The 12237-nt window shown below is 40.8% G+C and overlaps 1 protein-coding gene across 2 annotated transcripts in view; it reads right to left on the bottom strand.

The window, feature by feature from the left end:
- YWHAE (tyrosine 3-monooxygenase/tryptophan 5-monooxygenase activation protein epsilon) overlaps positions 1-10799 on the bottom strand; it is a 47128-nt gene extending 36329 nt beyond the window's left edge. The window contains exon 1 of one of the 2 annotated variants that reach the window (XM_049859081.1): positions 10617-10799. In XM_049859081.1, the coding sequence (XP_049715038.1) occupies positions 10617-10680 (64 nt within the window). In that variant the 5' untranslated portion in view covers positions 10681-10799. The remainder of the gene's footprint in view (positions 1-10616) is intronic. The other variant, XM_049859082.1, reaches the window with a different exon arrangement.
- Between the last annotated feature and the right edge of the window lie 1438 nt (positions 10800-12237).

Below are 12237 nucleotides of genomic sequence, written 5' to 3'. Positions count from 1 at the left end.
CTATTAAACCCAGACATTTTCTTACAACTGCATTTTACAAACTGTGAAGTATACCACTGAGACCAATTCTCTAATGGACAGAAAACAAAGAAGTAGCCTTTTCCATTCTCTTTATGTCAATTCGGACAACTAACAAAACGGATAAATTCCATTTGTTTGAAAACAAAAAGTACCTGAGGGTCCCTATGTTGCACAGTTCCAGGGGTCTGTACAACATGATGACCCTAAAAGTGCTGCATTAAAAAAAAACTGCAAATAATTTTTTTAAAAACAGAACTGCAAAAATAGCAAATATGAACCCACTATTCCAGGGGAAGGCGGGGAGGCAGAAGATAGACCCGAAAAGTGAAATCAGGTAAAAAATCAAAAAGCAAAACCAACAGTATTTACGTACAGTCTGTCAAAAATCCCAGTGTTTCCTAAAAAGCCTTGAGGCTTTTATGGGTGTAAATGAATCCTCACCTTCTAGCTCTCACCCCAGGACAAAGGTAGGTCAAAAAAATGATTGAAACTGGCAGTTTCATATATTTCGACCTTTATAGTTCATTAAACACAATGGGTTTTTTTTTTTTTTTTTAAAAACACAAGTAGAAATATGAACACAAATTTGAAGAATGGAAGCTTCTCTATTATATGGACCAGTAGCTGAGTTGGCTGGAGTAGAATCCAAAATTGTAGACTCAATCCACAGCTGAATTAGATTTGTTTTATAGCCCTCCACCCTTGTAGTATGTACTCAAAATGTTTCAGCCTGTAAATTCATAATAGCTTTCAGAAATCTCTGGTTGTACGATGAGAAAACAGTCCTTGAAAGATTAAGTGGCATGTCTAAAGCGACAGAAGTCAAAGTAAAACTTGAAATAGACAAGACGCCCCTCCCTCCTAAAATGACTCCTGATCCAGTGCTCATTCCACTATCTAACATTTCCCCTCCACTGGAAAATACACTCAGCCTACCTATTCTTTTACTGTCTTCATACATGAAAGATGGCACTTTATTACTTAATAATTTAACAGAGAGAAATTAAGTCAAAAGACTGGTCAAAGCAACCTTTTAAAAAATCATAAAATTAAAATCTACAAAACAGAAAAAAACAAGGCTATCAAAAATTTCTGAATCACATCTATGTCTCTGAAAAGGGAACAGTTTAACAGGCTGATGACTAAGATTTAAGAGTTACCTAGCTACAGAAACGAGGCTGAATGATTCTAAGACCTGTTGGTGATATTTTTAAGATGCAATAAAATTCATCTACCGAAGGAAAAAATCTAAGAACAGAAATAAAGTTGCAAGCTGTCTGAATTGTTTACTGTTAATAGTATATACAGCAAATATGAAAGTGGAAGGAACACAGGCTTTGGAATGAAACAGACGTGCATGAATCCCAGTGATGTTACCTATTTGTTGTCATTTTTCCTAAAGTACTTAATCCGTATCTGTCAAATAGGGTGGTACCAATTTTGCAGGGTTGTTTTGAGGATTAAGTGACACTGGTAAGCACCTAACATAGTACCTAGCACAGTCTCCAAAAAATAGTAGGTGCCATTATTGTTGCAGGGTTTTATTATCAATGAAAATAATTGCTTAATGGTTTTTCAACTTGTCAGTACCACTTTAGGCTAATACTGAAGTAATGTAATCAATGTAGGCTTCCTACAGCCTTTGATATGGAGCAGGGACCAGCACCTGGTACAAACCAAAGCGAAATCCATCACTGCACAGTTGATTCCAACTCACAGGGACCCTATATAGTGCCCTCCATACAGCAGCCACCATTGGTGCTATTGACTAATTCAAATTAACTCTTAATTACACATACTAACGGAAGAGTGATTTTAAAAGCATTTATACATTCACTAGACTATAAACTCAGCGAAGAGATCTTTTGTCTATTTTCTTCACTGATTCCCCCAAAGAGCCTAGAACAGTGCCTAATACATGGTTGGCACTGAACGTATGTTTGTCAAATGTGTTTGGAACTTCCTTTTTAATCCTTCACTAAGGCTTTTCAAAACACTATTTTGAGACTAGTGTTATGTTTTGTTGTATATATTTTCATCACAGGAATTACGTAAAACTTTCTTCTTCACATACCAGCCTGAATAGAGATGCCTCTCCTCACTCTAAAATTAACTCATACCTTCCCTAGAAAGAGGAAAAATAAATCGTTTGGCCCTCTAATGAGCTTTAAAACCTTGCAAACTAGCTACTGCTAGGTTAAAAAAAAAAAAAAAAAAAAGACAATTTTTTATCCAAAGCCTACAATTTTGCCTACAGAAATGGATCTCTCCCATCAGACTCTATTTAAGGGGAGAGGGGCCTCTTACTCCACCAAAACAGAAGACTTCTCTTAGAATTGAAGACATTCCCTCAGGAAGTCAAATGTGTCTAGCTGTAGTAGAATCAAAAAGGCTCCACTGGAAGTAGACATGGAAAGGAAGAGGCTGAGGAAGTAAATGACCCAAAGCACTGAAGTATGGGGAAAAAGAGAGATCAAAGTCTAAATTTCTTTTTCCATTTTTTGTGAAACTAGAGAAGACATTAAAAAAAAAAAAAAAACTTAAAATTATGTTTTGGAATACATCAGGAAATAAATGACCAGAAGCAACAACTGCACTGACACAGCAAAAGCATAATACTATCGATTCAGATTTATTAATTTGACTTTTTTCCCCTAAGTCTTTGAATGGCCAAGAACCTCTCATCAAAATTTCAGTGCTTCTGTAGAGATGTAACCAGTCGCCATGGTGTCTGCACACATTCTGACTCATGGCGACCTCCTGTGTGTCAGAGCGGAACTGTGCTCCACAGGTTTTCAGTGGCTGATTTTTCACAAGTGTACTACCAGGCCTTTCTTTCAAAGCACCTGTGGGTGGACTGAAACCACCAACCTTCCAGTTAGCATTAAATGCACCACGCAGGTCAAGCCAGTTCACTGAAAACTCCATGGAGCACAGTTCTACTCTGACACGATTGTGAAGGCCACCGAGTCAGGATGAGTACAAACGACGACAACGGGTTGTTTTTCTTTATAAAGATGTACTTTTAAAGTAGTGTAAAAAAAAAGTCTATTTTGCCCAGAAAAAAATATTTCACATTAGTGAATATCTTTTGAAAGATCTATAAAAGCGAGGGCATTAGTGTCATAAAACAATGTTTTCTGGTCAGAAACACAATGATTTTGAGAATTTCAAGGTAATTTCATTATAAACTTTTAGTACCTAATTTAATTTACATTTTAACCTGTTATAACCAAATACAATTAATACCACAAAGTCTTAAGTAGAGCACTTTACATTTTAACACAGTGGTGTCCACCACAACCATGCCAAGGCCCTACAAAGTCCTCAAAAGACTAACCACCAGGGAGTAAGTAGCACTGTAGCTTTCTATTAATCGGAGCCCATTCACTGCCCAAAGTTTACACTAAGCCTTTGGATTCACATCTCACAAAACTCATCACATGTAACACCGTTTCTTTTCTTAATCAGTAATCTGAGACTGCTAACCTACAAATATTTTAACATTTATTCACTTTTACATTTTCATACTGTGAAACCGCTCATCCAAAAACCCATACACAAAAGATGTTATATTTGCTTGGGAAATAGGTATATTCTCCCAAATGTTAACCTGGAATTAATATCAAAAGAACTGCATACTCACTCAACGTGACAAAAGTGTAAGTTATATTGCTTGGGAGTAAACAATGTGGACAATTTTCACTTTCTGGGTATGCAAATTTTCAGATATGCTAAAATTAAGTATTTTGAGAATTATATCTTTATGCAAATGTTACTTAGTTGGACTAAGACCATGAGAGTACACTTGCTAAGAATAACTCAAAAAAGTAGGTTTATTTTCTCCTAATATGACCCTAGTAGATAGGTAGCAAAGACATTTATTTGACCTTTCACTTCAGCCAGTAAGAATTTTTCACAGTAAGTACTACCTGACAAGTATTACATTTTACAGTTTCCAGAAGCCCTCGATTATCTTAACCAACTTGTAAATTAGTAGGTAAAGCAGACATCATTAATCCCCATTCTACAGATGAGAAACCTAAAGCTCCAAGAGGTTTAACTATTTGTTCAAAACTACAAACTGGAACACATCTGCCAACCTATGAAATAGTGTCATAACTCTTGTTCATAGTGCCTCCTTCAAATATTACATATAAATGAAGAAAAAACTGGATAGGTTTCTACATAAAATCGTGACCTGACCATAAATTAAGCCTACCAATGGCAGATCTATCTGCCCAAATACTGCAATCAATCACTGGAATAGCAATAAATTCAAGATTAAATTTCAGAAAAGCTAAACTGGGTCAAATGTTTTCTAAACTATACAGGACTCAGTAGTCTAAACAAAATGATCGTAACAAGCTGTAGGTGAGACTTCTTTTTTAATTGTATAGAAGGAAAAAATTATGAATTTAGGACACTGTTGCTAACACCAAGTGTATTACTTTTTTAAATACAAAACTAGCTCAAAGCTGACATACATAACAAAACCAACATACCTGGCTTTGACACTATCAGTACAGATTCACTAACTGGAAGGCCAGCGAGCTCTATTTTCAGCAACTACCATATCCTTGACTTTTCCAGTTCCCTGTTGTTGGGGAGGGGAAAATCTTTCACTTAGCCTTTAATCTGTCTGCCAAACGCTAACTTCATTTGAGAAAAAAAGAATTATCTTCTGGGAGCTTAGAGCAAAGCTACCTATCTCAGTGGTAGAGGGATGGACAAAGTTTAAAAAAACTTTCATATAATCTAAGAAAACTAGCAGTAACAAATGGTCTTAGGTAGGATGACCATAAGTTTGCCACCTAGGATAATCTTAGTTTGTACCTGCTGTCCCAGCATAATTATTAATCAGCACCCCTTCCTTTCACTGATGTCCTAATTTGGGCAATAAATCACCATGACGACTCTTTTATTAAGGCAGTTGTCGTTACAATTCAGTAAATTTAAATGAGCTTCTGAAATCATTCCTAGAAGCATGACTAGCCTGGATATTTAGTTATAAGCATAAACCAAAAAGTTGTGTAGACAACCCAATTTGTCAAATATATCCATATTCAACTACCCTATCACACTGGTAACTGACCACTTCAAAAGCAGTAAAAGTAATTATTTCTTGTTGCTAGTTTCTCATTACTCCTTAATAGATTCTGTTTGACAGCTACCTAGGTTACTATTTAGAACATCTGTGAATCATTTGCCAATCTCTCCCCTCCTAAAAGTTTAATAACCACCTCATTAACTTAACCCTTACATTCGTGAAGACAAAAGGGAAAAAAAGCCTTAAAAAAGTACTTTACAGAAATGCATGCCACTAGCCATACTCCAGTACAGACACTGTGACAACCATGGTGTTTAAAGAAAGTAGGTCTTAGGACCTGTATGTAAACACACAATTCTGAGATCCCCTAAAGCCTTCATTCACCGTGCCTTGAGTTGGGGTTTACGTTTTGAAAACAAAGAACCAAGTTTCTTTAGAAAAGTGAGACGTGTTACTTATTTGAAACCACTGCTAAAGAAACTAGCATAAGCCTCAGGAAGTACCACCTGACTTACAGGTAGGTCTTCTGCCAGTGGCTAAGGAGCAAGAGGATTGGTCTAAAGGTCAGCAGAAAGCCAAGTTCTGGCTTTGCCATTTACTAGCCAACCAGTCAAGTGATCATAGAGGAAAACAAATTATTTTATCTTTCCAAATTTACTTTCCTGAACCATAAAATGAATGTAACACTCTACTTCAATGTTGTTACATGAAATAAAAATTTCTGTGAAAGTGTACTGGGAACTGTGAAGCACTATATAAATGTGGCATTACATAATGCATAATTTAAAAACTCAACCTACACATACACTCTGTTTTCTGAGATATAAGGTAAAAAATTCCTGCAAAATCTGCTTACAGCTCTCCTTTTAAGTCAGATCAGCTTCTTAAAGTATTTAAAACTCACTTGTAAAGTTAGATACATTAATTTACTGGGCTGAAATTTGGATTGCTATACCAGATTAAAACCAGGACATTTAAAGGTATTTTATAAGCCCTTGACCAAGCTACAAAACAATTATGAAAAGCCAGCTTGTTTGTACAGACTTTCAATGTGCTTGCTTGTATTTACTAAACCCAAAATTTGCTCAGCTTAATACCTGTCATAAGTACTCTTCCCCATAGCAGAGTTCAAACTGAGACCTTTGTCACAGGTGAAAAAGGTGCCAAAGAATGCTCACAGTAGTAAGAATTTACCCAATACCCCCAATTGCAGTTATTTCATTTTATTCCATAATTTTATAACACAAACCAGAATGAAACATGTTCAATGTACACAATACTGTGTACAAGTCTGACGTGCACACAGAAGAACATCTAATTTAATACCTAGGCTAAAACTTGATTTTTTAAAGCTCTTTTTAAAATGTCATTACCCAATTCTGTGTACTTAGTTAAGCAGGAGAAAAATAAAATTTGTTCAACAAAGCTAGTCTACTAGCTGAAATAGCAACATAAGAATTAACAAAGATTTGGTGTTTATTCTTAATATTTTTAAACTCATTATTAAAGTTAATCTACTATTACTCACTTTTTCCCAACAAGATATGTATTAAGGAGTTAATTCAAAACATGCCCCCACCATTCAATCAGAATAAGCTGGAAGTGGGGCTCTGATGTTTGAAAATGACAGCTTTTACTGAACAGTCTCAGAACAGATGCATTCCTGGAACTGACACATTCATGCATCCAAGTGAACCAAAAGTGATCATCAAAACTTTACCCCTACTTCCCATGGAGCCAATTTTCACAGGGAGTGGAGAAAAGGAAGGAACAAAACCATCAAGTACCCCACAAGCCCAAAAGTAATTTATGCTGACCCCTCTACTCCCCAAAATGGGAAAAGTACTCATTCTTTTTTCCTTTCTAATATTCTCCACTTTTCTTTAACATGGTTCATATACACAAAAGGTAAGACTTGGTTCAGGAATGCTGAGAGATGGATCAACTTGCTTAACATTACTACTACTAAGATAAAAACCTATTCCTTAAGACTGTTGCCATCAAGTGGATTCTGATTCATGGTGACCCCATGTGTTATAGAGTAGAACTGCTCTATTTCTTTTTCTTGGCTGTAATCCTAATGGAAGCAGGCTACCAAGCCTTTAGCCTACCAGTCCAGCATTGCACCAGTAGTTTATTCCTTAAGCTACTGACTTGTTAAAGTGACGGGATGGGGGATTTGATCTCCAAGGTGAACAATCTTATTGGCCCCAAACTTCAATATTTTCTAACCGCAACCCGAAATTGTCCTTTTCCTGTACAAAGCTTAGCTCCTCCTCTAGTATCGTTAAAAAAAAAAATATATATATATATATAAATTGATTCCAATCTCCCAGGATAGGTAAGTAAGGCTAAAAAGGAGTTTAGGCATTAAACTCAACACAGCATGCAAAATACAGAAACGAGGAGAAAAGCACGGACTATTGGGAAACCAACATTTATATCCAAGTACCCAGAAAACAAATCACTCAAATGCATCCTCATCTTTTCCTACTCCCCACACCTGGTAGTAAACTTTGTTTGGTGACCAGGACTATGGGATCATTTTTTGTTACCAGACACAAAACTGAATTCACTGCACTCAATAAAGGAAACCTATGGCGCTACAGGAAACCCTGGTGGTGTAGTGGGGTTAAGTGCTACGGCTGCTAACCAAAGGGTCAACAGTTCGAATCCGCCAGGCGCTCCTTGGAAACTATGGGGCAGTTCTACTCTGTCCTATAGGGTCGCTATGAGTCGGAATCGACTCGATGGCACTGGGTTTGGTTTTTGGTTTTTTAGCCTCTAAAGGGAAAGCCTGGTGGGATAGTGGTTAAGAGCTGCTAACCAAAAGGTCAGCAGTTCAAATCCACCAGGCACTCCTTGGAAACCCTATGGAGCAGTACTACTCTGTACTATAGGATTGCTATGAGTCGAAATCAACTCGACGGCAGCGGGTTTGGTTTTGGTTTTATGACTCTCTAGAGTCCCTGGGTGGCAGAAACACTTAAGCACTATTAGCTGAAGGTTGGCAGTTCAAACCCACCCAGAGGCTCCTTTGAAGACAGGCCCAGCATTCTGCTTCTCAAAAGTCACAGACTTGAAAACCCTATGGATCATTCTACTCTGCACACATGAGGTCCATCATGTGTCAGAACCAACTCTACAACCAACAACAACAACATGCATCTGTGGATACAGGTAAAGACAGGCTTACTCCTGTTGCACCTTCCTCCTCCTCTTCCTTTCCACTGATTCTTAAGCTCCCAATTGTCAGAGTTCTCTATAGTTCTTCTCCACATTGTAGGTCCTATGTCCCTCCCCTTTAGATTCTGAAAGGGAAATCTAACATTTGAACAACGTAATAATGTGGCTCTATCAAAAGCATTCTATGTTGAATAACCAATAAAGATCTTGCTTTTAAATCCTCAGCACTCAACTCCAAAATACAATTATCATTAAACTATGATTTGTTTGGAAACTACAATCATGAGTTTCCCAATCCGTTTCAAAAAAAAAAAAAAAAACCTCCACATTCTTTTTGTTATCACATCAAGTTTACTCACAGCCTAAATCTCTATACAACCGAAAGTATTCAAATATAATGTTAAGTTTCCTCGCAAGGGCACTGGTAGATTAAGGGTGAAACCGATCTGGGGCACAAGGCGGGAAAAAACAACTCCGTTACAAGTACACCTACATTTGTTTGAATTTTAAACACCGAAATAAAGACAAACTGACCTTGAGCTGTACTTCTCCCGTTTTATTACCCCTCCCCCTTCCAAAAGGAACCTCGTTCAATACCAATAACAACTTAAAGATTTACAAGAAAAAATTCAGTGCAGTGTCTTTCCTAAATTTGACTTCTGGAGGCCTTCTCCCTCTAATTTTTAAATCCCTGATTTCTAATTTCTAATGACACAGGGGGACTAGCCCTGACGCTATTCAAGAAACCAAGGGCCCTACCTTACATTTTAAAAAATAACTGGCTTAAGTACTTGAGAAGAAAATTTCGAAAAATCAGTAGCTTAAGTAATTACGAGATGGGTCAAGGCATTTGACTCCAACCACGTCTCACCCCGCCACACGCCCCCCCGCGAAAAAAAAACATTAGAAATAACCTATTTGTGTAAGACCACGTAATGCTGGTTTTTAATACAGTGCAATTTAATGGATGTACGGGTAACAAGTACCTAGGTCCAATGTGTGATATGTGGGTGTATGTGAAGGGGAGGGGTGGGAAGAGGAGTTATGTTGAAAAGGAAACTGCCTGGGACTAACTGAACAGACACAACGGCCATTCGATAAAGTTCTGAAAAATTACTAAAGAACCTTTCAGGACAAAGAAGCAATAAACAGAAGAGGAACTGTTCAAAACTGTGCATAAAACCATTTAATTCATATGCAAAAAAGAAAATACAGACTCTCCTGGAATCGCCTAATTCAAAGACTCAAGCCTCAGTTCTGCGCCTGAATCAGGTTAAGATTTCCAATAAAGTAAAACACGCATTCCAAGCTTGGGGACTCGACCAAAATACGGCTACTACACATCATTTTAGATAATTTCGTTCAACAGAAGATCCTTCCATTTGTCATAACGGTGCGTTCGTGAGAACGGGGAAGCCATCATTTTTACAAACTGGTAAATCGAGGCACAGGCATTACAAAACCTAAAACTGACAGTCATGATCTCCTCGCCTCCTGTTTAATGTCCTATCCACTAAAACCCAGTGTTTCTGGAGCCAAATGATACCAGGAAACTTCGAGCTCTGAGGGATAAGCCTGAAAAAAGAGAGTATGAGTGAGATTTTTCTGGACCTCCCCAGAACAAGAAGGCGAGGCAGATCGTAAAGCCCAAAAAACCCTCCTCCAAGGTGTGCCAGCCGACGGGAAGAAATCCGATCGCAGCATCTCAGCTTGTCTCCGCCCAAAGATGAACTGCAGTGATTCCCATCTCCCCCTACTCTCACTCTCATCCAGGACTACACCCCCCACCACAAGCCCAAGGAAGCCCTCCACTCGCAAAGGTTCTCCTTTGTGAGACTCCACAGCCGCCGCCCCACACTGGGCCTCCGGGGAAAAGCCACCGCCCCCACCCGCCATATTTCCCTCAAAGGCGCCAGCGCTACAGCTCCCAGTCTCCACTCTCCCCCATGTGGCGGGCGTTTCTTCCCCCATCACCCCAACCAATTGTTCTCCACATCCCAAGACTGTCCCAAAAGCTCCCCTGGGGACTGCACGTCCGGAGACAGCACCCGAGATCTCCTCCCCCTCCCCCGCCCCGAGACTCGCCCTCCCCCAGCCGCCATTTTACAATCAACTCCTCCACCCTATCGCCTCGGCCTCCCGGTCCGCGAGTGGCTACAACTGAGGACGCCGAAGGGGTCAAATTCCTGGGCCTGGAGCCTTCCATCGCTCCAGGAGCCCATAGGCCATTTCCTGCTTCCCGAATCCACGTCCCCGGGCCAGGCGCGGAGACGATGCCGCCATTTTGTCTCCTCCCGGCCTCAGTGGGCGGCGGCAGAGGGTCCGAGAATTCCAGCCCTCCGCTGCCCCACCAACTCACCGTCGTATCGCTCAGCCTGCTCAGCCAGCTTCGCCTGGTACACCAGATCCTCCCGATCATCCATAGCGGCGGTGGCTCAAGCAGGGTCTGCGCGACGGATGGAAGCGGATAGCGTCTCCGACTCTCTCAGCCTCTCGCTCCGCGTCCGGGCAGCAAAAATGGCGGCGCCTCAATCCGGGACTTCCGCCTGCGCACGCGGACAACTGCTCAGCTCTATGGTAACCGCTCCCTGGCAACTGGCGCGGGGGGGCGGGTCCTGGAGATCACCGCCAGAAGAGGCTGGAACCCTCGAGACGGCACACCTCTGTCGGCTCAGCAGGCGCTGGAGCGCAGAGGCGGGAACGCTGACTGCTGGGAGGGAGGACGGTCCGCGGGGATGTAGGGAGGCGGGGGTCGGGAGGCGAAATGGGCCTGGACCGCACCTCGAGGGAGCCGAGGGACACGAGCAAGTCGAGGCCTGGACTACGGGCAAAGAAAACGAGAGGCCATAATGGTTTTGATCATTGCAGGCCTTTGTCACCGAAATAAATATGCCCTGTCCTACATTGCCACTCCTACATTGCTCCGTCCCAGAGCTTTTGAGATTCCTTTAATCCCAGTGTAAAGAGTTGGGCCCTGCTGTGTTTGGCCATAGGATCCCTGGTGGCACAGTAGTTCAGAACTTGACTGGTAACAGGAAGATAGGCAGTTTGAATCCACCAGCCGCTCTGTGGGAGAAAATGTGATAGAATCAACTTGACGGCAATGGGTTTGGTTTGGTTGGCAATAGGCGGAAGGGCTTCCAATTCTCACGCTGCTTGGAAGTGCCTAGAGAGTGCATATAGAGCTAGAAAAGGACCAAACACAAAACATTGGAGAATTCCTACATTAAGGTAAGTGAAAGCAGAGAGGAGCCAGCGAAGGAGACTGGGTGGCTCCCTATGCATTCCAAATTATGTCACTTCACACTCTTACCCTAATTTATCAAATTCCAATGATAAAAGACTGAGGCTCAAAAGACTTGGGTTCTAGTACTAATTGTGTTGTTGTTACTAGGTGCCCTGGAGTCCGTTCCTACTCATAGCTACCCTATGCACAACAGAACGAAACACTGCCCGGTCCTGCGCCATTCTTACAATCTTTGTTATGCTTGAGCTCATTGCTGCAGCCACCCTGTCAATCCACCTCGTTGAGGGTCTTCCTCTTTTCTGCTGACCCTGTACTCTGCCAAGCATGATGTCCTTCTCCAGGGACTGATCCCTTCTGACAACATGTCCAAGTATGTAAGATGCAGTCTCGCCATCCTTGCCTCTAAGGAGCATTCTGGCCGCACTTCTTCCAAGACAGGTTTGTTTGTTCTTTTGGCAGTCCATGGTATATTCAATATTCTTCCCCAACACCACAATTCAAAGGCGTCAACTCTTCTTCGGTCTTCCTTATTCATTGTCCAGCTTTCACATGCATATGATGTGATTGAAAATACCATGGCTTGGGTCAGGCATACCTTAGTCTTCAGGGTGACATCTTTGCTCTTCAACACTTTGAAGAGGTCCTTTGCAGGAAATTTACCCAATGCAATGCGTCTTTTGATTTCTTGACTGCTGCTTCTGTGGCTGTTGATTGTGGATCCAAGTAAAATGAA

This window comes from Elephas maximus, chromosome 19 (genome assembly GCF_024166365.1).
Source record: "Elephas maximus indicus isolate mEleMax1 chromosome 19, mEleMax1 primary haplotype, whole genome shotgun sequence".
Taxonomy (NCBI): Eukaryota; Metazoa; Chordata; class Mammalia; order Proboscidea; family Elephantidae; genus Elephas; species Elephas maximus.
Note: the sequence above shows the minus strand (reverse complement) of the source record. Positions and strands in the feature narration are given on the sequence as shown.